Source organism: Myxine glutinosa, chromosome 9, assembly GCF_964187855.1.
Source record: "Myxine glutinosa chromosome 9, kmMyxGlut1.1, whole genome shotgun sequence".
Taxonomy (NCBI): Eukaryota; Metazoa; Chordata; class Myxini; order Myxiniformes; family Myxinidae; genus Myxine; species Myxine glutinosa.
The window spans coordinates 139700572-139726127 of record NC_136269.1 but is presented as its reverse complement, the minus strand read 5'-3'; the positions used below and the strand labels follow the sequence as shown (position 1 = coordinate 139726127).

The 25556-nt window shown below is 45.3% G+C and overlaps 1 protein-coding gene across 2 annotated transcripts in view; it reads right to left on the bottom strand.

Annotated features, from left to right (window-relative positions):
• LOC137434635 (5-hydroxytryptamine receptor 3A) overlaps positions 1-24362 on the bottom strand; it is a 30066-nt gene extending 5704 nt beyond the window's left edge. The window contains exons 1-6 of one of the 2 annotated variants that reach the window (XM_068127798.2): positions 24161-24362; positions 16683-16843; positions 13702-13746; positions 12130-12239; positions 6819-6988; positions 5073-5230 (exon numbers count right to left, since the gene is read on the bottom strand). In XM_068127798.2, the coding sequence (XP_067983899.2) occupies positions 5073-5230; positions 6819-6988; positions 12130-12239; positions 13702-13746; positions 16683-16843; positions 24161-24203 (687 nt within the window). In that variant the 5' untranslated portion in view covers positions 24204-24362. Of the gene's footprint in view, positions 1-5072; positions 5231-6818; positions 6989-12129; positions 12240-13701; positions 13747-16682; positions 16844-23834; positions 23864-24160 lie in introns of those variants that run through there. The other variant, XM_078785007.1, reaches the window with a different exon arrangement.
• Positions 24363-25556: the final 1194 nt, after the last annotated feature.

Here is a 25556-nt window from a genome sequence, read left to right as displayed (position 1 = left end):
GTTTTTCTGAACCATTGGGGTGTCCTGGGGTGGAAATCAACTGGTAACAGTAAATAAACTTGGACTCACTACCCATTTGGTACCTATATTGGATGGTACCCTCAAAACAGCATATTTTTAAATCCGCGTTGCGCCATATTCGACACACGTGTTCTTTTGGTATTTGTGCCTGCTAATATTAACTCAGAATAAAAAGTTATATACCAAAAGAAAGCTGTTCATCTACTGATCATCATAGAATATTGACACATTACTTATAATGGTACCTTAATGGTCATAACTAGTGCTGAATAGCAGTACCCCACTTTAACGTAACATAATTCGGTATCGACCGTACTATTTCATCTTACACACATAATATGAACACATTACACCTGATATGCTTACATATATATTTTATTGGCTTTCTCCTGTATATCAGCTTTAATTTGATACCAGATACATCCCCATAGCTTCAATTCTCTTTTTTATACAGCGTGTCAAAGATACTACCTGTTTCGCGGGAACCATGAATCATATAATCTCGGTAACAGTCTTTGTCTATATTCAAAAGAACTGCCTATTACACTTATAAATGTCATTCATAATCGAATATCATAATCATACTGCCATCTTATTAACATATTAAACAAGAAAAACTTGTTTATTAATCACAGTAGTTTTTAATATCATCATATTAATATTCATACACTGGGTCAAACACCTTCCACAGAACAGTAACAATGTAATGCTCGAATATTTACTGTAAAAGTAAAAATATTTCTTATTTGAAACTAAATTTTAACATCCCATTGAAAAAATTTTTAGTATCGAATATTTTGATGATAAACCAAACATTATTGCTCAACAACAGATATCATAATAATATTAACAGTCAGTTTTATCCCTACAATTACATATGTATGTCGTACACTCAGTTAACCACATTATATCATATAATACAAGTATCCACTCTCAAAAGAACACAAACAAACAATTGCATTTTGTTAATTATCAACAAAAGTCAAACACTGCATGAGTGCAGTCAAGTTGGCTTGCTTGCACGAATGGCATATGTCCATCATGATCAGTCATCGTCACTGTCACTTTCATCGGTATCACTGTACAAAACACGATCCATATCATCAGGTGTTTCATCACCTGATTCATCATCACTCTCATCGTCGTCTGACATGACCTGAGCTATATCAGCCAGCTCACGCGGAAGCATGTCTCCATCATACCAGAGAGGATCCAGGCAGCCTTTCTCCTCTTCCCAGCCATGGCCTGGACTTGCTTTGGGAATCCTTGGTCGAGGAACGTGAGCTCTCTTCCAAATTCCCACTTGGTGGTTGACCCTTCGGATGTGCTGTGTGAGGCTCCTCATACATGGTGGAATATTGGCCATGTCTACATTGCCTGAGGGTAGGTGACGATTCTCCTTGGCACATAGCTCATTTATTCTCAGGAGTCGCAGATCATCAACGTGTGATACCTTTCCTCTTCCATACATGGCACATGTGAAGCTGTCTAGTTGATTGTTCAGCTCTTCTGGCACATCCCACGTATCTCCAAGCTTGTTGAGAATAGGGATGTATTGCGGCAGACGAAGCAGCGTTTTAACAGGTTTGATTTTTCCAATCCCTCGGAAAGCGCTAGTGCTGTCACAACCGCTGTAGGCGTGAAGTGCCATAAGAGCAGTACTCTTCTCTTGGCCGAAGTCTGCTGCGAGTTTACTGACGTTTATTAGCCTCTGCTTGTTTCATGTGCCTGTGTCAAACAGTATCTTTATGTCGTTTATCGATGCGGCGTAGTGCAGTAAGATGAAGAATACATCCGAGTCTGGGCTCTTCACTCGAACAAACTCATATTTCTGGCTCCTGGCGTAGTTTACGTATAATATCACGTGCGAGTCTGTTTCTTCTTGAGACGATTCCAGCTGAGGCAACTCTTTGGCATTTGTTGTCTGACCATCTGTGGATGTAAGTTGGTATGCCTTCCCTTCACATATCAAGATCACTTTTCGACCATGGCACCGAGAAGCATACTGGTCACTGTTCCAGAGCCTGAGTAGCAGTCGGATGAACTGGATTTTATTCTCGTCGTTCGAGAGAAACATTTTCCAATCTTGCGGTTTCTTTGTAGCTTCTCCTTTTAGAATCAACTTTTCTCCACAGCCGCGACGTCGCCTCTCCATCGACTTCACTGATCCAGGTAGGTATTGATCTGTGCTGAACACCACATCTCCTGTCTTACTGATGATGTCAAAGACCTTGGAACAGATCTGGCTGAAGTTGTTAGGAATGTCTTTTAGATAGTAGAAGGTGGCATTTCCGTCATACACTGTCAGGGTGACCCTTGCCTGTGGTACAGTGATGTCAGTACAGTCCTTGGTCAGGAGCTGGAATGCCTTTGCCTTGTCTGTCTTTGCTAGGTACCCATCTCCGGTCGCCAAGCTGTATGGTACTGGAGTTAATGGGTATGACATCAGTTCCTTTAGGTCAAGTTGTAGCCCTTGATTTTGCGATTTCAGCAAAAGCTGAAATGCAACGTTTCCCTGGTGCTTGAACTGGGTGACTTTGTTCTTTGATGTCTTGGTCTTGGAACTTTTGTTCATGTTGTTCAGAGTTTTGAGATTGAGTCGTTTTACTGGTTCAAAAAAATCTTCGCCAGTTTTCAGTCGGACCTCAACAAATTTATCATGAGCTTGTTGACCGATGGCTTCAGCCTTCAGAACATCTGCAGCAACATCATCAGAGGCTGCACCGCCTGACGATAGAATCAACAGCTGGTCCTTTGTGTCTACCGTGAATGGATTCAGGAAACTGCATACCGCATCCATGGTCTTCTTCACCAACCTCTCTCCTTTTCTCACCTCTCTGGGACGTACATCACGATGCTTAGTGTCCTGTCCGCTGTCTGTCATGTGAGCCATACCAAGACATGCATCAACGTAGAGAGACCTTTCGTGAAGGGTGCGGACCCACCTCTGATATGCCTGGTAATTGGTGAGTAGTCCAGATATACCCGCACCAGCACCACCATGAGACTTTGCATGTCTCATGAAGGTTTCCTCCATTGTCTTGTCAACAGCACAGCGATTCCCAGGGATAAAGGAGCGAGCAACACTGATTGCTCCTCGTCGAATGAGGGTCAAAGCTCCCGGGTGCGAGCTATCTACGTTGGCTAAGAAGATGGAGAAATACGACAAATACCTGGCGTAGTTTTGGCCACCGAAGCTGAAGAAGAGGGGAGTCATACCGTTGATGGACGCAACATACAAGACAAAGTTGTTAGTCTTTACAGCTTCAAGGAGTGAGAGGACTAGACGTACATGGTCCATGTACGACACCCAGAGCTCAGCAGTTTTCCCCAATCGTCCCTTTGCTACACTCTGTCGAAATGTATCATAGTTATCTATGACCTTCATGATGAGTTCATCCGTCGAGACAGCTTCTAAGGTCATTTGACTGGGGGATTCAACAAGATCTTGCAGTCTTCTAGTTGAGTCGTCAGGGAGGGACGCGATATACGTGGCAGCATTTGTAAATTGACAAATGCAGCATCGCCTACAATATCACCCCATACCGGTAGTATCTTTGACACGCTGTATAAAAAAGAGAATTGAAGCTATGGGGATGTATCTGGTATCAAATTAAAGCTGATATACAGGAGAAAGCCAATAAAATATATATGTAAGCATATCAGGTGTAATGTGTTCATATTATGTGTGTAAGATGAAATAGTACGGTCGATACCGAATTATGTTACGTTAAAGTGGGGTACTGCTATTCAGCACTAGTTATGACCATTAAGGTACCATTATAAGTAATGTGTCAATATTCTATGATGATCAGTAGATGAACAGCTTTCTTTTGGTATATAACTTTTTATTCTGAGTTAATATTAGCAGGCACAAATACCAAAAGAACACGTGTGTCGAATATGGCGCAACGCGGATTTAAAAATATGCTGTTTTGAGGGTACCATCCAATATAGGTACCAAATGGGTAGTGAGTCCAAGTTTATTTACTGTTACCAGTTGATTTCCACCCCAGGACACCCCAATGGTTCAGAAAAACCCAGGGTCGGAGAGTTGTGGGGGGGGGGGGTGCAGATGGACCATACCTGGCCCGGAGCCTAAAAGTTTTGTTGAAATTTTGATGACAAAACCTCAAATTGTAAAAAACAGCTGTCCATTAATTTTTCTAATTTTAGCATCTACACATCTGTTCTCCACAGTGGGAATGAGTGATTTAATCAATCACTTAGCCGAAAGAAGTGACCTCCAGCACACTCGCCGTATTCGTCCGCAAGGAAAACAGATTGAAGTCTGCCAATGGAAACTCATCTATCAGAGCCTCACTTCTGACTTTGCTCCTCACACCTTCTCATCCCTCAATATTTTACCTCTCCCACCTTCCCACGCCTCCTCCCCCCAAGCCCTCTCCCTCCCACAGATCTCCCGATGTCCCTGCTCTCAAATGTTGTACTTGTGTGCTTCCCCCTCTCTCCCCATCTTGTCTCCCGCTCCCTTTATTTCGCCTTATGTGTCCGTTTGTTTTTTTGTCATTAATGTTAGCTCTTACACGATCCTCGATCTTGTATACAAAAAATAAAAATAATAAAAATATCCTTATATTTAGCTCATCCAGGTCACATTGGATCTTCCTGGATACTACACCTGATTATCCTCCTCAATTCTAATCTGAATGATCACCTCCATTCCTTTATCCCTCTATTCTTTCATTTGCAAAACTAACTCCATGTGTTGGTTGTCTCATGTTCTTCCCTCAAATCCTTACAGAGTGCTGCCCATTGTCGCCTCATGCTTTCTCCCTTACCCACCCATAATCTCTTCTACTCTCACTGACCCCTCCACATACCCTTTCATTTCTACCACTCACCCATTCAGGTGTGTTGTCTCTGTCTCCTTGTTCCCCTTACATCCTCCGTCGGTCTCTGAATCTACCAACATTTGTCATGTACTTCCTCCATGGGCCTAGATTTCTATACACAAAATAAATCAATGAAATAATAAGCATGATGAATACAGATGACAATGTGAGCGGAGCCAAAGGTGTTCCACTTACATTGAAGCTGAACTGTGAGTAAAGGTGTCCATCCCTCTTTGTTAACCAAAGGTGTGGCATGATATCGATCAGCTCCCACTCTCCACCACTCACAAATACAAAACGATCATTCCTCAATTCTTCTATGGACCGCTGCAGGACCAGGGTTACCTCGGAGGCTGAAAACCAGGAACAAAAAGTCCTTGAAATTAATTTTTGATATCTTACTATAATTCACCAAATGTCCGTCCGTCTGTCTGTCTGTCTGTCTGTCCGTTCGAAGGTACCATAAAAACTGCTGAACCAATCGCAACGATATTTTGGGTGGGTGATCCTGGGATCTCCAGGAGTAAAATACGGTATTTAGTTTTCCAAATTTTAGCTTTGGTCTCCAGCATTCTCAGGGTTTGACTCCCGCATAACATTCGCGTTTGCATAACGTTCATTGTGACGATGTTTTCATTGTGACGATGTTGTTTTCCCGGGTGCCGCACAAACGGCTGCACCGATCGCTGCACAGCTGCACCGATCCGACTCGGTGACCTCGGACAAAGACCTTTTATAAGGACACGGGTTGAATCCCTGCTTGAGAGAATTCCATCCCCCTCCCCGCCATCACGGCCGTCTCTCCAACTTACAATCCCATGAGATATGCGGAGAGGACGATCCAAAACCAATTATCTTCTTTTCGATTCGTATATAAACATCATTAAAAGTAAATAATGACCTCGGCCAAAGTTCAAATGACGTGAGTTTAATCTCTACATGAGAGAATTTCACAGCTATTTGGGCGGTGAATACGCTAACAGATCGCTGTCTCCATCGATCTGGCCAAGGCCGTAACAGCTATCGGCTCAAAATCCTTTTAACTGTTGATTTGGTGTTTTTTACAATGAAGGAAACACGTATCGGGAGTACATACGACATCGGGAGAACTAACTGCACACATCTTCGGTATCAAGCTTAAATCTGTCATGGCGGATCTGAAGAGCGGAATGCTTGGAGAAGTGGTGGGCTACTTCAGCATGAAGGAGGATCAGAAACGTGGACTCCCACACTGCCACATCCTGCTGATACTTGCTCCCGCATGACGTTATTTTCCCGGGTGCCGCACAAACGGCTGCACCGATCGAGATTTAACGGATGTTTATATAAATCGTTTAAAATAAAAAAAGCCTTCAATTTCTGATATTTAGCCTTTTCATTTGGGCCTCCCAATTGAAGCCCCGCCCATAGGGCAGGTACCGTTGCTAGTATATTTAATTTAAAATAAAACATACCACAGTTGCATGAAACTGTGGTATTTGAACTTGAACATATTGTTGCATGAAAACAATATTGTTAAACAAAATTACATTGATAAAATATAATTTAACTAAATGTTAATTTAATATTTAATTTAAATTAATAAATGTAATAAATTTAATAAATTAATTATTTTAATTTAATGATTAATTAATTATTAAATTAAATTAATTAAATTTAAAATAAATTAATAAAATTTAATATTTAATTTAAATTTAACTAAAATCTAAACTAAAAAAAATAAAATGTTAAACAAAAAACAAAATTGTTAAATAAAGACCATATTGTTAAAACATATTGCATGAAACTGAACTCATGGGTATTTTGGTTAAACACATCACTCAAAAAATTCACGAGGTCTGATGTGACATTCTATAACTACATCTTCCGTAATCGAGTGCTCAACTTCAACTATCATGTCCGCGATTCCTCAATTGCACATTCACAATAAAAATGCAATACCAGTGTAGGTCCAAGCTCCAAAGGTCAGGGAGCAGTTCTGCTTGTCAAAAGGAAAGCTGAATATGTTCAGAACACAAGTCGTCACAGCACGAAGAGGTCGCAGGTGAGTAATGAAGCCGGTCGAGTTCACGTACACGTAAGGAACCTCCAGGGAAGAGTCTTCTTCGACTCTAGGTAGAAACACGCATCGAGATTTCAATTAAAGATTTGTCGGAGAGTTTTTACAATAACATGGTCAAACCTATCTATTTTAATCCTTATTTCCCTTCTACCTTCCAACCACAACTGCTCTGCCCACCTGGGATCGATGACAAATTGATGCGCATCATCGTGCTATTGTTGCTGCCTAACTGGTAGGGGACACCTACAAACCTCAAAGGTGGTATCTCTGGAAAGATCTAATGCTTTTGACCCTGATGATCATTGAGGCCTGCTAGTCATGCTTTGGGGGTGTCCTCCACACATGATTCATTCTCATGGAATGTGTCATCCTTCAAACGTTCCTTTCCTCAAGCTTCTCCTCACAAATGGCGTCATCGAGAGCAACATTTAGAGATGAATACTATTGTGTGGACAAGTTATTTTAACATCTTGTCTTCCCTCTTGATGTCTCCCTCTGTGAGTGTGTAGGTGTAAGATAATCGCGCAAGCCGTCCACAGTATCGTGGGTGTGGGGGAGTATTATTAACTCCATCACCAAAGGTGGGTGGAGGTTATGTTTTTCACCCCTGTCTGTCTGTCTGTTTCTTTGTGAACAAGATATCTCAAAAAGTTGTGGATGGATTCGGACGAAAAGTTGGTGGAAAGGTTGGATGTGTGACAAGGACGAAATGATTAGATTTTGGTGAAGATCCGGATCCGGCTACTAGAATTTTTTTTTGCGATTCTTCACCATTGGGAGATAGGGCCAAAAACTTTACATAGGATATCTGAAAAAGTTGTGGACGGATTTGGACGAAACTTGGTGGACAGGTTGTGTGTGTGACAAGGAAGAATCGATTCAATTTTGGTGAAGATCTGAATATGGATTCAGATATGAGAATTATTTAATTGTTTAAGCGATTCTTCACTATTGACAAAGAAGAAAGAAGAACTGCCTTTGGAGGCCATTTTTCCCCGCAGAGCAGGGGTTGGCCTTTTTCGGGCACCGTGGTCCCCTTTTTGAAGCAATGTTTTATGGCCGGATGCCCGTCCTGCCGCCAACCCTGTCAGTCGCCTCTTGCGACACATAGGGAATTACCAGTGAACTGGTACTCAATTTGCCGACCTCACAAGGATGACAGGCCGAGTCAACCCGCCTGGCGTTAATTGAGCGATCGACCGGGATTCAAACTCAGTATCCTAAGATCCCAAGCCGGCACCCTAACCGCTAAGTCAACACCAGGCTTTGTGTGACAAGGAAGAATCGATTCAATTTTGGTGAAGATCCGGATCCGGCTAGTAGAATTTTAAAAGTGATTCTTCACCATTGGGAGATTGGGCTAAAAACGATGCAAAGCAGGACATCTCAAAAATTTGCGGACAGATGATTTTGATTAAATGTGATTCTGTATTGTGATTTTCTGGTCTACCCTGGGATACAAAAAGTAAACTGTTCACCTGGCGGAGGTATGCTCTCGACTGAGTGCCGTTCTAGTTTATAGGAGAATTCTATCACTTATACCTTGATTTGCTTCTTGTTCTTCCCACTCTTTTTCCTCAACAAATGCTGTTCTTCTACTGCTGAAGTGTCCGTCTGGTGCAAGGTTCGGTGCACCGTCTAGTCTGGTGCATGTTCTAGTCTGGTGCATGGTCTAGTCTCGTGCATGTTCTAGTCTGGTGCATGTTCTAGTCTGGTGCATGGTCTAGTCTCGTGCATGGTCTAGTCTGGTCGATGGTCTAGTCAGGTGCATGGTCTAGTTTGGTGCATGGTCTAGTCTTGTGCATCGTCTAGTCAAGTGCATGGTCTAGTCTGGTGCATGGTCTGGTATATGGTCTGGTCTGGTGCATGGTCCGATGTATGGTCTAGTCTGGTGGATGGTCTAGTCAGGTGCGTGGTCGAGCAGATCTATTGGGAATGATACCATGACGCAAGTTAAGCTGCGACCATTGAAAAATTGTGCAAAAACCACTCGGTATGAAGGTACAAAGGCAGTGGTTCGACAAGGGTCTTGCTCAGCCACCATTTTTTTTTTTTTTTTTTTTTTTTTTTTTTTTGTATACAATATCGAGGCTCGTGAAAGAGCGAACATTAATCACACAGAAAGACAAACCGACACATAAAACATATAACATAGGGAGCGGTAGACAAGATGGGGAGAGAGGGGGAAGGACACAAACACAACATTTGGGAGCAGGGACCGAGAGACATGGAGACATCGAGAGATCTGAGAGAGGGCGAGGGCTTTGGGGGGGGGGGGGGCGTGGGAAGGGGGCAGTGGGAGAGGTATAAAACATATGGACACTGCCAGGACTTCCAGGAAAGAAGTTGGAATTTCAAACAAGGTGGATCTGGGGTGAATTAGCGGGGGTAGAAAAGATCAAGGTTTTGGATGGGGGAAGATAAGAGATGGTGGTGAACGGCTGTTTTAAAGACCTGGAGGGAGGAGTGGGATTGAAGGGAGTGAGGGAGTTTGTTCCAGAGGCGGGAGAAAAGAGGAATGAAAGAGTGAAGGTGAGCGGAGAGCCGAGATTTCGGCAGTTTAACCATCAGAGGGTTGCTGGCAGATCTTGTGCGACCTGTAGGAATATTTGGGGGACAGAGCACAGAGAGAGCTGGGGGTGCAAGGCCGGAGAGGAGTCGGTAGAAGACAGAAAGACCACCTACCTGCCTGCGGTGAGTGAGTGAAAGGCCCTCAGAGATAGCTTCATCGCGGGAGATTCCAATAATTCTGAAAGCTTTGGTTTCAACAGCGTGAAGCCGAGCTAGGTGTGAGGCAGGAGCACCGGCCCATAGGGGAGAACAGTATTCCATTGAGCTGCGGATGAAAGCCTTGTATGTGGTGAGGAGCTCAGGTGTGCCGAGGAAGGACTTCGCACGACGGAGGATGCCCAGTCGGCGACTGGCTTTGGAGGCCAGCTTGGAAATGTGGTTTTCCCAAGAAAGATCATGGCAGATAGTGAGACCCAAAATCTTGAGCGACAGAACTTCTTGGAGAGGATTGTTGAGAAAGTAGATGGGAGGGTTGTCCAGTCGATCTTTTCGGAGAGACATAGTAAGAGTGTGAGATTTGTCAGGATTGAAAGACATGTTCCACTTGTTTGACCAGTCTGTGATTTTGTCCAGGTCTTCAGAGAGTGAGGAGGCAGCAGACTGCCGATCTGAGGGAAGAGGAATGGAGCGGCAGAGAGTGGAGTCATCAGCAAAGAGATAGAGAGGATTTTCGAGAGAGTCAGAGAGATCATTGATGAAGACCAGAAAAAGCACGGGGCCCAGAACACTGCCTTGGGGAACTCCAGCCTGAACAGGAAGAGGAGATGAGAGAAACCCATTCAGGGCCACACGTTGACGACGACTAGAGAGGAAGTCCGCCAGCCATGCGTGGAGATTTCCATGGATACCAAAGGAGGAGAGTTTGGTGAGCAGAGCGGGGTGCCAGACCGTGTCGAAGGCACGTGATATGTCGAGGGAGACAGCTCTAATTTCCTGTTTGGCATTGAGGACCTCCATCCATTGTTGAGACAGCAGAAGCAGCATGTCCAGAGTAGAGTGACCTGGTCTGAAACCAAATTGATGATCAGAGATCAAGCCATTGGAGAAGAGGAAAGATTTCATATCAGAAGCAATGATGGATTCCATGACTTTGCTGATAATTGGGAGAAGGCTGATTGGTCTGTAATTGCTAGGATCTGTTTTTGCACCTTTTTTGTGCAAAGCGGTGATGTTGGCTGATTTCCAAGCAGATGGCAGTTGACCTTGAGCAAAAGAGAGGGTGAAGAGAACAGAGAGAGGGTGAGATAGAGCAGCAGAGCAGGATTTTAGGACCCGTGGGCTGATGCCGTCGGGTCGTTGCAGAATCAGAGTCGAGGGTTGACAGAAAAATTCTTTTGAAATGATGAACACATTGCAGGCGACAAACTCTTTGGAGGTTCTGTGCATCAAAGATCAAAGTAAAGATCCTTTTGCCTTTCCTGGCGTACGGCCACAAGGACTACCGGTCACTAAATTGGTGACCATCCAGGTGAAAGATTTGACCTCCTGCCCACCTGATCTCCCATGGGATTCAGACCCTGGTTTGATTCCCACCACCATAACAATATTGGTACGTTTGTGGGGGGAGGGGACGAAATACCATCGTGGGGATAGGATCGTATAGGTATAGCATGGACGTGTACGAGTCGGAGACATCTCGATGTATTTAAGCAGGGAAACTGGAGCTTAAGGTTGTTTACGTGTCACCACACGGGGGTGGTGTTTTGTTAACGAGCTAGGGTCTAAAGCTAGTTTCTCCCTGTATGAGATTTCCCCCTCTGACCTTGTCCTACGTTTTTACAAATTGCAACAAGGCCATGCAATAAAACTCACGCTTGTTACAACAACAACCTTCCATTAACCAACCATAACCGACACCATGCCAACAGAAGCCGAACTCCACCTCAAAAGGATCGTAACCGGTAGGCCACACCCCGAGCTTCGTCATTGGTCAAGCAAGACCATGGGTGATTCAACGGAGCTCGGTGATTGGACAGAGTGATGTCAGAGCTAGAAGGTTCGAGGAAAGGAAGAAGACTCTCTTTCTTTCTCTCTTTCTTTCTCTCTTTCTCTTTCTCTTTCTCTTTCTCTTTCTCTTTCTCTTTCTCTCTCTCTCTCTCTCTCTCTCTCTCTCTCTCTCTCTCTCTCTCTCTCTCTCTCTCTCTCTCTCTCTCTCTCTCTCTCTCTCTCTCTCCCCACGAACAAGAAGGCTGCGCAATTTTCCTTTTGTTCGTGCTGATACGATTTTGCTTGTGGACTTAAGCAGAACGCTAGTTTTGATGTTTGGCTGGGTCGTGGAGTTAGTGCGCTTTGGAGGAGGAGAGAGCAAGAAGAATCGCTCAGACTCTCTCGGTCTGGTTTTTAGCTTGGGCGGTCGTTTTGTCTCGTGTGCGCCTGTGAAGAGAACATTTCGGAGCTTTGTGGAGCCTTTGCCATGTTGAAGGAAGGGGTGTTGTTGGACTATGGGCTCATCAAGGATCTGGGGTCCCCGTGGCACGTGACAGGGGAGAACGAAAGGCGGACGTCTTGGCTGCTTGCTTCTATCGATCTGTATGGCGATCTGTCCTCAACAACGGGAATCCTAACCCTGATGCTCTGTAAAGGAGTATGGGATGATGATGATCTATTAACGTTCCTTACAATTCACTGATGACAATATCAGGAGACCACATGCGGCTGATTGGCAGCGACGTTCTCGTCACGTGCTCGTACTGCGATGGGTCCCATGCCAGCCGACGATCAAGCCAATACTGTTTTGGGAAATAAAACATCGTTCACATTATTTAAATACATGGCAAAATATCTCAACGTGACATTTGCTTGCAACATCAACAGCATTAATAATGTCGTGAAAGAAAATAATATGGTATTTTTGATAGAATTCTTTTTTTTTTGTGATAATATGGAACCATATTGGTCAGGAAACTTTATTATATTGTTTATGAGTAAATTAATTAAATAGACTTTGATAAATTTCCCTCCACCACTGAATGTATGTATTGACCACTTTGTTTGTGAGCCAGACATCTCAAAATGTTATGGACGGATTTGGACAAATTTTTGTGGAGAGGTTGTGTATGTGACAAGGACAAATTGATTTGATTTCGGTGAAGAAGCGGATCCAAATAATTTAATTATAAACTGATTTTTCACCATTGAGAGATGGGGCTAAAAACAATACATAGCACGATATTTCAAAAAAGTTATGGACGATGTTCGGACAAAATTTGGTGGATACATTGGATGTGTGACGAGGCCAAATTTATTTGATTTTGGTTAAGATCCGGATCCAAATACTATAATGTTAAAAGTGATTCTTCACAAATGAGAGATCGAGGCAAAAACGACAAACCGTTTAGCACGATATTTCAAAAAGTTGTGAACAGGTTAAACAAAACAAGGTGGATAATTTGGGAAGGTGATGAGAACCGACCGATGTTGGAAGTTCTACCGACTCCTCTCCGGCCTTGCTCCCCCAGCTCTGTCCCCCAAATATTCCTCCAGGTCGCACAATATCTGCCAGTAACCCCCTTCTGGTGAAACTGCCAAAATCAAGACTCTCTATTCACCTTCACTCTTTCATTCCTCTTTTCTCCCACCTCTGGAACAAACTCCCTCTCTCTCTTCAATCCCACTCCTCCCTCCAGGTCTTTAAAACAGCTGTTCACCACAATCTCTTATCTTCCCCCATCCATTCACCCCAGATCCACTTTTTTGAAATATCGACTTCTTTCCTGGAAGTCCTAGCAGTGTCGATGTGTTTTTGTTTTTTTACCTCTCCCTCTGAACCCGTTCATTGAGAAAACTAGGTTCCCGTGACCTGTAATTACCTGCCACCAGAGCAAAACGCAAAGTAAAATTTAAAGCGTTTAAGCAGGTACTCATAATTCCCACCAAAATTACATGATATTGGGACCAAAGTAAGAAATACAGAGGGATAACAAATAAACGAAAAAACATGTTTTAGGGCTACACACTTTTACTTGAAATTTTTTTTTACAACAATTTAAAACAATTTTTAACTGATTCTCTTGGACATATGGAACCCAGAAAACGAACGGCTCAAAGATTTGAAACGGGACAAACAAACAAAGTTCTGATGAAGTTAAATAAAAATGTGTAAAGACAAAAGCGGCTTCGTGCCACAGGTGATAGAACCAAAATGAATGCCATCATAATCCATGAAGTTTTGAAGGTGTGGTTGAGCCTTACCTCCCGGTACCAAAGGTAAGTCGTGACCATTTGATTCTTCACGTCCTGCAGAGGGACAAAACATCACGTTTATTGGGTGTTCGTGTGTGTTCCGCTGATTGCATCTTTGCTCGGAGGATTTCCCAGAAACAACTCATGGAGGCCACGATTGTCCTAGTTATATCACCGGCTTCCCTGCACAGTTCACAAATTCCTGCCTTAACCTACAGGCGCACGACATCAGTGGGACAGGTGTACATCCAGTGATGATGCAATCAGCTTTCGTGGTTGTAAAACATTGCAAAAAGTCCTTCCGATGTGTCATCTTGTTTACTTTTTGTACCCCAGCTGCTTCCTGACATTTCCAAACTGTACTCGGTTTTCAAATCCAGTTCAAGTTTCTGTAACTTCCCATTCCAAGCTTCTGCTTCTTTTGCTGGAATAAGCATCTCGTTCCGCTAACACATATAAACAGTCAGTTGCTTTGTCAGACTTGCCAAATACCGCACAGGTAATCTGCTTCATACCTATAGACTTCCGAGGGCGTGATGACAGCACTTCGTTATGCTTCCACAAATCCCATCCCATTCGCCTTCATATTTATTCACTTCACTACGTCCACCAGGAGGCATTCTCAATCAACATTCAACTAAAATTGTTATGGTTAACCGATGTGTCACTACGTAGTCGGCAATTGGGGTTACATCATACATGGATGCTACGAGAGTGGTTACTGAACTTTACGAGAACCTCCAGGATTTTACTTTGTCGACTTGCTCAATGTATCAACATCACTTCTCGGAAAAGCAGTTGCCTTATGGTTTGTTGGCCTACGTGCTATTTTTCGTTCATTTGGATATTTCTGGAAGAACAGTCCATGTCGACATTTTTTTCATCAACACCCAACACCCATTTCATCAACATCAACACCCATCACGTGTTTCATCAACACGTTCACCATGACTTTTATCACCTTGTACAAGCTATAAAAAATAATTTTAGACAGGAGAGGGTCGTTTTCCAAGTCAGGTGCACTTTAATATTTTAGTTATCTGCGTATTCTATGTGGTTAAACTACATCCTGAGCATGTTGTATGTCATATTAGATATTAAAAAGAAGGGTTTGGTACATCAGCTGGTGCAGGGTATTACAATACCTTCGGAAAGTATTCACACCCTTTCACTTTGTCATTTTGTTGTTACAGCCTGAATTAAAAATGGATTGAGATTTTTTTTGACACCGATCTACACATAATACCCCATAATGTCAAAGTGGAATTTTATTTTTAGAACTTTTTACAAAATAATTTAAAATGAAATACAGAAATATCTAATTTACATAAGTATTCAATCCCCTGAGTCAATACTTCATAGAAGCGCCTTCGGCAGTGATTACGGCTTCGAGACTTCTTAGGTATGTCTGTATCAGCTTTGCACATCTGGATTTGGGGAGTTTCTCCCATTCCTCCTTGTAGATTTGCTCAAGCTCTGTCAAGTTGGATGGGGAGTGTCAGTGAACAGCAATCTCCAAGTCTTTCCACAAATTCTCAATGGGATTCAAGTCTGGGCTTTTGCTGGGCCATTCAAGGACTTTCAGGTTCTTGTCCTGAAGTCATTCCAGTTTTGCTTTGGCTCTATACTTGGGGTCATTGTCCTGTTGGAATGTAAATCTTCACCGCAGTCTAAGGTCTTTTGCATTCTGAAGCAGGTTCTCCTCAAGGATTTGCCTGTATTTGGTTCCATTCATTGTTCCCTCTATCCTTACATGTCTCCTAGTCCCTACCACTGAAAAGCATCCCCATAGCATGATGCTGCCACCACCTTACTTCACAGTAGGGATGGTGTTAGATGGGTGATGAGCTCTGCTTGGTTTTCGCCAGACGTAGCACTTTGTATTCAGGCCAAAGAGTTCAATTTTCATGTCATTAAACCACAGAATATTTTGCCTCATGCTCTGAGTCTTTCACGTGCCTTTTTGCAAACTCCAGACACGCTGTAAAGTGCCTTTTTCTCGGGAGTGGCTTCGGTCTGGCCACTGTCCCATAAAGCCTCGATTTGTGAAGTGCTGCAGAGACTGTTGTTATTCCAGCAAATTCTCCCATCTCAACCAAGGAATTCTGTAGTTCTGTCAGAGCGGTCATTGGGTTCTTGGTCACCTCCCTGACCAAGGTCCTTCTTGCCAGGTTGCTCAGTTTGGTCGGGCGGCCAGTTCTAGGAAGAGTCTGCGTAGTTCCATATTGTTTCAATTTCCTAATGATGGAGCTCACTGTGCTCTTGGGAACTTTCAACACTCGATAAATTTTATTGTTTATACCCTTCCCCAGATCTATTCCTCCTCCCAATTCTATCTCGGAGTTCGAAAGACAGTTCCTTGGATTTCATGGTGGAGTTTCTGCTCTGACATTCACCATCAGCTGTGGGACCCTATATAGAAAGGTGTGTTTCTTTCTAAATCATGTCCACTCACTTGAATTGGCCACAAGTGGAATACAATCAAGTTGTAGAGACATCTCGAGGATGATCAAAGGAAATTGGATGCACCTGAGCTCAATTTGGAATGTCATAAGAAATGGGTTGAATACTCAAGATATTGCTGTATTTCATTTTTAATTATTCTGTAAAACTTTCTCCAAAAAAAATCGACTTTGACATTAGGGAGTATTTTGTGTAGATCAGCGACAAAAAAATCTCAATTTAATCCATTCCAAATTCAGGCTGTAACACAACAAAATGTGAAAAAAGTCAAGGGGTGTGAATACTTTCTGAAGGCACTGTGTATCTATATTGTTTGCACATTCGAATGCGAGTGGGTGAGTTTGGGCTTCGAGTGATAGTGCCATCTGGAAAACCAAAAATGTGTACAAACAGCAGGAAGAACTGACTATACCTAATTAGCTTGATTCGCTCTAGGTACCGGAGAAACAAAACGGAAATTGCAGCAGAAAAACTTTCTTGCTCTTTCGGCCCAAACCTGGCCCAGATCAAGTATTTCTCACTCGTACCACTTTGAGGACAGCGTAGATGGAGAAGTCCAGGAAAACATGCGTGGTGGACGTCCAGTTCTGTACTGGTCGGACCTTGACGGTGTAGTTCTTCAAGAGATTATTCGCCAGTCGAGCGAGCATCGTCGGCTCTCCGGCCATCGCTCCTCCCACGAGTACACCTGCAGGTGGAAAGAAAACTCAGAGAAGGTCACTTTGAACGGCCGATCATTCCCGCAAATGCGAAACGAGACACAAAGCATAACACATGACGGTATCATGTTCAGGATAAGAAACCCGATTCCTAAATTCCAAGCAGCCACTACAATGTCAACTTTGTGCTGCAACAACACAAACTACAGAAAATAATTATATTCAATGATGTCAAATCTGGTACACCAATCGATTCAGCAAGTTGGGTGTGGTAGTGGTTGAGTGGTAAAGTAGTGCGAGAGGCATTTGATGTCTTAACCTACAGGAGTACAGGGGCACTGCATCGGTGAGACAACCGGGCATCCAGTAATGATGGATGATGCCATAACTTCCAGACCACTTTTGCAGCCCAACAAAGAAAATTTGACAATAGCATTCTCCGACCTGTTTTTACCTGCGACATGTTGCAGGTCCACAAGAGCTTCGCGTTGCTGTTGTTGGGGTTCTTGTTGGCGGTCGATTTTTGAAATGTGCACCCATTGGTCGGGCAGCTGCCAGACCACACCCACGTCTGCCACTTGATTCCACCCACAATAGTACATTAGTACGAGATGAATTGATATGGCCGCCATCTTGTTTCCTGGAGGGCCTAACACAGGCATGTAGGCCTCTGCTGATTATACACTGCCCGACTTTGTGGCGTCAGGTTTCCATTGGCTTTGTTTGGGTCGAGTAGCAAATTATCAGAAAGGTTTAATCAAGCTCGTTCTCGCTTCGCTAAAAAAATAGCGTTACGTAATATTTCAACGGGGCCCATATGATGCGTATTTCCAATCGGCCTGTTATCGGATTGTTAAAGTCAATTCAATTGCGCCTAATGGCAAAGTCCCACACCTCGAATGACCACGTACAGGTTTTTAAGAACAAAAGGTTTATTTAACGGTAGAGAGAGGACGGGTGGGTGGAAGAGAGGAAGAGAGGAAGAGAGGACGGGTGGGTGGAAGAGAGGAAGAGAGGATGAGTGGGTGGAAGAGAGGAAGGGAGGACGGGTGGGTGGAAGAGAGGAAGAGAGGACGGGTGGGTGGAAGAGAGGGAGAGAGGAAGAGAGGAAGAGAGGACGGGTGGGTGGAAGAGAGGAAGAGAGGACGGGTGGGTGGAAGAGAGGAAGAGAGGACGGGTGGGTGGAAGAGAGGAAGAGAGGAAGAGAGGACGGGTGGGTGGAAGAGAGGAAGAGAGGACGGGTGGGTGGGTGGAAGAGAGGAAGAGAGGACGGGTGGGTGGAAGAGAGGAAGAGAGGACGGGTGGGTGGAAGAGAGGAAGAGAGGACGAGTGGGTGGAAGAGAGGAAGAGAGGACGGGTGGGTGGAAGAGAGGACGGGTGGGTGGAAGAGAGGAAGAGAGGACGGGTGGGTGGAAGAGAGGAAGAGAGGACGGGTGGGTGGAAGAGAGGAAGAGAGGACGGGTGGGTGGAAGAGAGGAAGAGAGGGAGAGAGGAAGAGAGGACGGGTGGGTGGAAGAGAGGAAGAGAGGAAGAGAGGACGGGTGGGTGGAAGAGAGGAAGAGAGGACGGGTGGGTGGAAGAGAGGAAGAGAGGACGGGTGGGTGGAAGAGAGGACGGGTGGGTGGAAGAGAGGAAGAGAGGACGGGTGGGTGGAAGAGAGGAAGAGAGGACGGGTGGGTGGAAGAGAAGAAGAGAGGACGGGTGGGTGGAAGAGAGGAAGAGAGGACGGGTGGGTGGAAGAGAGGAAGAGAGGACGGGTGGTTGGAAGAGAGGAAGAGAGGCCGGGTGGGTGGAAGAGAGGAAGAGAGGACGGGTGGGTGGAAGAGAGGAAGAGAGGACGGGTGGGTGGAAGAGAGGAAGAGAGGACGGGTGGGTGGAAGAGAGGAAGAGAGGACGGGTGGGTGGAAGAGAGGAAGAGAGGACGGGTGGGTGGAAGAGAGGAAGAGAGGACGGGTGGGTGGAAGAGAGGAAGAGAGGACGGGTGGGTGGAAGAGAGGAAGAGAGGACGGGTGGGTGGAAGAGAGGAAGAGAGGACGGGTGGGTGGAAGAGAGGAAGAGAGGACGGGTGGGTGGAAGAGAGGAAGAGAGGACGGGTGGGTGGAAGAGAGGAAGAGAGGACGGGTGGGTGGAAGAGAGGAAGAGAGGACGGGTGGGTGGAAGAGAGGAAGAGAGGACGGGTGGGTGGAAGAGAGGAAGAGAGGACGGGTGGGTGGAAGAGAAGAAGAGAGGACGGGTGGGTGGAAGAGAGGAAGAGAGGACGGGTGGGTGGAAGAGAGGAAGAGAGGACGGGTGGGTGGAAGAGAGGAAGAGAGGACGGGTGGGTGGAAGAGAGGAAGAGAGGACGGGTGGGTGGAAGAGAGGAAGAGAGGACGGGTGGGTGGAAGAGAGGAAGAGAGGACGGGTGGGTGGAAGAGAGGAAGAGAGGACGGGTGGGTGGAAGAGAGAAAGAGAGGACGGGTGGGTGGAAGAGAGGAAGAGAGGACGGGTGGGTGGAAGAGAGGAAGAGAGGACGGGTGGGTGGAAGAGAGGAAGAGAGGACGGGTGGGTGGAAGAGAGGAAGAGAGGAAGAGAGGAAGAGAGGACGGGTGGGTGGAAGAGAGGAAGAGAGGAAGAGAGGAAGAGAGGACGGGTGGGTGGAAGAGAGGAAGAGAGGAAGAGAGGACGGGTGGGTGGAAGAGAGGAAGAGAGGACGGGTGGGTGGAAGAGAGGAAGAGAGGACGGGTGGGTGGAAGAGAGGGAGAGAGGAAGAGAGGACGGGTGGGAGGAAGAGAGGGAGAGAGGGAGAGAGGGAAAGAGGGAGAGAGGGAGAGAGGGAGAGAGGGAGAGAGGGATGCCTCAAACGGAGGTAACAAATATAAAATAAATCCCGTTTGGAATCGCAATTAATCTTATCTATCTAATCGTATTCATTCACATGGGGACACGGGACAGACACGGCACAAGGTTAATGAGACAGATGAGAGAATGTAAGCTGAACGTGAGGAAAAAAAATTTAAGCGGAGAAACCACTTCACGATGTGGCCATGTCCTTCCTTCCATCTGCAGTCAAAAAATGAGGAAGAAGAAGTTTTCTCCACCACCATGTTGCATGCTAAAGGGCTCCAAAGGGTAATTCTAAAGGATAAATCTAAAGTGTAATTCTAAAGGGTTCTAGAGGGTAATTCTAAAGGGTTATAAAGGATAATTCCAGAGGGTAATTCTGAAGGGTTATAAAGGGTACTTCCAAAGGGTAATTCCATAGTATAATTTGAAAGGGTTCTCGAGGTTAATTCTAAGGGATAATTCGAAAGGGTTTTTTGTTTTTTGTTTTTTTTGTATACAAGATCGAGGCTCATGAAAGAGCTAACATTAATCACACAGAAAGATAAACCGACACAAACCCCCCTCCTCTCAAATGTTGTGTTTGTGCCCTTCCCTCTCTCTCCCCATCTTGTCTACCGCTCCCCTTATTTTGTGTTTTATGTGTCGGTTTGACTTTTTGTGTGATTAATGTTCGCTCTTTCATGAGCCTCGATCTCGTATACAAAAAAAGAAAAAAAAAGAAAAAAAAAAGCAGGATTTTAGAAAGTTTTGCAGATTTATTAAAAAGAAAAAACAGAAATATCACATTGACATAAGTATTCAGACCCTTCGCTATAACACTCAACTCGACTCAACTCGGGCTCGGACTCACAAGCCAACTCTCAAGCCAACTCAACCAGGGCCAAGACTGCGAGCCAACTCAACCAGGGACAGGACTCTACTCAACTCGGGATCGCACCGGGACTGCCAGGGCAAGGAATCTGCGCGCAGAGTTCGGCGCACTCTTTTTATAACCTCTGGCGGTGATGTCAGCCTCGGTGTGGCACCCAACCAGAGCCTCGCAGCCTCCCGCCGTTTGCCGACCCTCCTCGCGCCTTCCGCGTTGATTCGCGCCTTCCGTGTTAACCAATCACAGTCCTCCTGGGCGTGGTTATAGCTTGTGCGTGTAGCGTGGGCATAGCACGTGCGTGTAGCGTGATCACAGCTCGTAGGTGCAGCTGGCCGCGGTCCATGTGGTGGCGGCCCGAGCCGCCCCCCCCCCCCCCCCCCCCCTTGCCTGTTCGTCTTCCAAAGTCATGTCAGGTAAGGGAATTATTTAGTGTTGCAATAAAGAGCCTAACTAAGTGTCTAAATGAGTGCATTGCCATACGGGACAAAGGTTTGGCTACCAGGTGTGACACACAGGGGCGTTATTCTCTATCCCTACTCTATTTATCACTCGAACATCCTGGTATGTTCACAAGTATACATCTTAACCCGACAAACCGGACTAAACATGAAACTTATTACAGGTCAGATTCCTTACCGCGACAGACGAAGCATGTTACCTATTCAGATCTATCTGGCTCTACATATTGCTACCCTCCCGACATAACAATATTGCTGCAGTTTTTAGAACCTTCACTTTATCAAATTTAGTATTAAAATCCCTTATAAATAACCCCTGTGTACATTTCCCCTTAATTGGCTGTTAATTGAAATTAGTGCACCTTAGTTAGTCCATGTACAAGCATGTAGCCAATCATAGAACCTCTCTATAGTTATATCGTTATTCTGTGTTCTAGTTAAGGCTATGTTCCCACTAGTCGATCTTACGTTGCACCAAATCAAATAAGATAGATCCCCTTTTCGATAGCCCCGAGCCGACATTGCCAGCAGCATTGGCCTACATTTCCAACAGCATTCGCCTCCATTACGGCATGGTCAGTTCGGAGAAGAAGGGCGTTGCCCGACCCTCGTCATCATGGGCGGAGCCGGGAAGAGCCCGTGCCCACCAATCGGCACCGCGGAGAGCGACCCGGTAGGCGTGCCCTTGTGGCCCGCGGCTTGATCTCGGGGAGGGCCATAAAAGGGTGGATGAGGGACTGCTTATGCAGATGAGTGAGGGAGCGCAGATGAGTGAGAGAGCACGCATTGAGAACGCATGAGGAAGAGAGCGCATGAGGCAGAGTTTTTGAGGGAGGTGCGCTGGACATGTTCTGTGGAGTGAGGTACGAGAGAGAGACGCTGCTTCAAACAGCCCCTGCCGCACGCAGCTTTGACGCGCTGCCGCGAAGCAATGCCGCCGTGTGAACCAGAGTGCGGGGAGTCGGCGGCCGCTCACCTCCAGCCCTGCTGTTTGCACGGACCTGAACCCCATCCTTCCAGCCCTGCAAACTGCAAACTGCAAACAGCAGACTGCAAACAGCAGTCCCACTTTCTCATCCCTCCATCCAATTCCTGCCTGCAATTTCCCTATTCGTGTGAGTCTGTTTGTGTTGTCCTGTTTGGGTATAAGTAAGACTGTCTAAGCTAAGGATTGCACTGTGTATCTGCTTTTTCTGTAAATAACTTCGTTCTGCTTCTTCTTTGGGTTTTGGTGTAAATAATAATAAATATCTGTTCTTTCTTACCCTTTGGTTTCTTCTTTCTCATCCGATCACTTTAGATATTTCCCCATTGAGTTCCTGTGGTGCGATTTCGGCCAAACGCTTATGAATCGGGTTAGTACTTGTTAACGGCTCGGATTTCAGATTGCTAAACCGCTCGGCAAACTCCATCATGTCCGGGATTCGAGCGGAGTTACCCACCTGCCTTGTGGAGGGATTGGCGGAGGTGTACGGGAATCCCTTGACCAATCACCTCGGCCAATCCCACCCCACAGGGGAGCGGGGTAGCTTCAGGATCGGAGACGGCCAGTGCAAAATACAAGGGGGATTAACCCCCCCCCCCCCTTTTGGTCAGGGGAGCGCCGTCCCCATTACCGTAACAATATTATACCAGACTCAAATAAAATTTACATCAGGCTATCAAACTGCAAAAACACCGAGGTATGATGATCACAGGTGTACTCCTCTTTCACATACATCTTATTACTTTAAATGACTACGTGTAGAACCTTATTATTTAATTACAAGGTTAACCTGTAAGGTTGATTGTCTGGTTAGGAGGTCCGACTCCATTATATTTCAAAGAAGGAGAAAAATGAGCAGGTTAGTAGATAATGTAATCCATTATTTAACGATGTAAACGGATGATGGTTCTGTCACCATCAATCAGTGTTTGTGGACATGGTTTGAGAGAATAATTGCCTTGGTAACGATCAGACGAGAACTACCACAATGACAATTTGTCCACAATGTTTAATATTACCATAAAAAAGGTTAGAAAATGAAACTTCACCATAAACCTTAAAAACAAATCTGTGATCGTAATCAAAGTCAATTTCCAAAATGAATGACCTGTTAACTTTGCTCAAGATTCCTCCGAAATCTGTGGCCACATAACACAGGTTGCAATTGCTGTAAAATTGGATTCCTGTTTGAGTAAACAATCACTGCCGGGAAAGGGAGAGGCTGGCGAGCCCATCTTGTCGCAGTAAAGGGAGAGGCTGGTGAGCCCATCTTGTCGCAGTAAAGGGAGAGGCTGGCGAGCCCATCTTGTCGCAGTAAAGGGAGAGGCTGGCGAGCCCATCTTGTCGCAGTAAAGGGAGAGGCTGGTGAGCCCATCTTGTCGCAGTAAAGGGAGAGGCTGGTGAGCCCATCTTGTCGCAGTAAAGGGAGAGGCTGGTGAGCCCATCTCATCGCAGTAAGGGGAGAGGCTGGTGAGCCCATCTCATCGCAGTAAAAGGAGAGGCTGGCAAGCCCATCTCGTCGCAGTAAAGGGAGAGGCTGGCGAGCCCATCTCGTCGCAGTAAAGGGAGAGGATGGCGAGCCCATCTCATCGCAGTAAAAGGAGAGGCTGGCAAGCCCATCTCGTCGCAGTAAAGGGAGAGGCTGGCGAGCCCATCTCGTCGCAGTAAAGGGAGAGGATGGCGAGCCCATCTAGTCGCAGCTAAACTCCGATCCAAGCACTCTAGATACTCAATAGCGTGGGGTCGCAGGGAGAGCTTTGAGGCTTTTAGGGTTATTTAGGGTTAGGGTTCATATAATGCACAATATAATGTTGGCAAGGCCAGAAATACACCTGGATGTGAGTCAGGGAGAGGGGTCTTGGCTGTTAAACCGGTACATCACCTACCCACAAACAGCAGTATCAGAGATGGCGGTCCTGTGACAAGCTTTTAGGGTTATTTAGGGTTAGGGTTCATATAACGCACAATATAATGTTGGTGAGGCCAGAAATACACCTGGATGTGAGTCGGGGAGAAGGGTCTTGGCTGTTAAACCGGCACATCACCTACCCACAAACAGCAGTATCAGAGATGACGGTCCTGTGACAAGCTTTTAGGGTTACTTAGGGTTAGGGTTCATATAACGCACAATATAATGTTGGCGAGGCCAGAAATACACCTGGATGTGAGTCGGGGAGAAGGGTCTTGGCTGTTAAACCGGTAAATCACCTACCCACAAACAGCAGTATCAGAGATGGCGGTCCTGTGACAGGCATGGTAAGTCTGTGCTCGGCCTCTCCGAAGGCTTTTGTAACGCACACTCCAGTTTATAGATGGAAAGCCCGACCTGGGAGGGCAAACCGTTCTTTTTCAGAAAAGAAAACCTGCTCTCCTTTTGAAGCAAACCACCTGTGGGGGCAGGGCATGCGTTTGGTCTGAAATAGTGAGAAACCACAGGTAGAGTTACAAGCGATGACACATTTCATAGCACAACAACAAAATGTTTACAGCGAACCTCAACGCAGGAGACCATTAGGCCCATAAACCTGCACAATCATCCCAATATCAATGTACTCCTATAAACCCCACCCTCTTCTCAATGTACCTGCCGACCTCCACTTTAAACCTATCCACCGTTTCACCTTTAACTACCTTTCCATGAAGACCACTCCAAGGATAAACTACTCTTTCAGAGAAAGACCCCTACCTTGGTACCATCCTAACTCTCCGCTTCTTTTGTCTCATTTTGTGGCCCCTGGTCCTATCAATATCAATTCTGCTGAAAAACCCTTCTGCACTTATTCTGTCTCAACCTTTAATTATGTTAAACACACCTGTATGAAAGATGTCATGTTATGATCGTCCGGAACCAACCAAAATCCATATTCCTTCCTCCTGGTCTGAGTTAGGTTCTCTGTGTCATATGGATGTGTTGAGTGATGGAGAAAGAGTGGTCCTGTGTCTCTTACTTCTGGGGCACTTAGATCCCTAATTCACATCAAGGAAAAAAGCACTCTTTGTGGAGAGGTGCTGATTTATCATGTTATTAGTACCAGGAAGTACCAACATAAAGCAATGCGCATTGATAAGTGGAGAGGTGCTGATTTATCATGTTATTAGTACCAGGAAGTACCAGCATAAAGCAATGCGCATTGATAAGTGGAGAGGTGCTGATTTATCATCTTATTAGTACCAGGAAGTACCAGCATAAAGCAATGCACATTGATAAGTGGAGAGGTGCTGATTTATCATCTTATTAGTACCAGGAAGTGCCAGCATAAAGCAATGCGCATTGATAAGACAAACGTCTTGAAATGTTCAACTTATCGGAACAGGTGAAGGTCTCACGACTGTAGCTCAAGGTTGATGTGGACTTTTTAATTCTAGAAAATCTAAAGAAATGGTAAGTATTCCTTTACTGATCAAGGTATGCATTTACTGCAGGTACACACGAGTCTCATCAATGGGGGTAGGCTCTCGGTTCCATAAGCGTATAAATCTTTGGGGTGGGAACACGGCCATTTTAGGGCGTATCCTATAAAGACTTCATCATCTGTGAACTTAGCACCGCTCAGAAGGTCATCGAGTGGTCCAGAAGAAAAGGAGACACTTTCTTCCATTGTAACCGG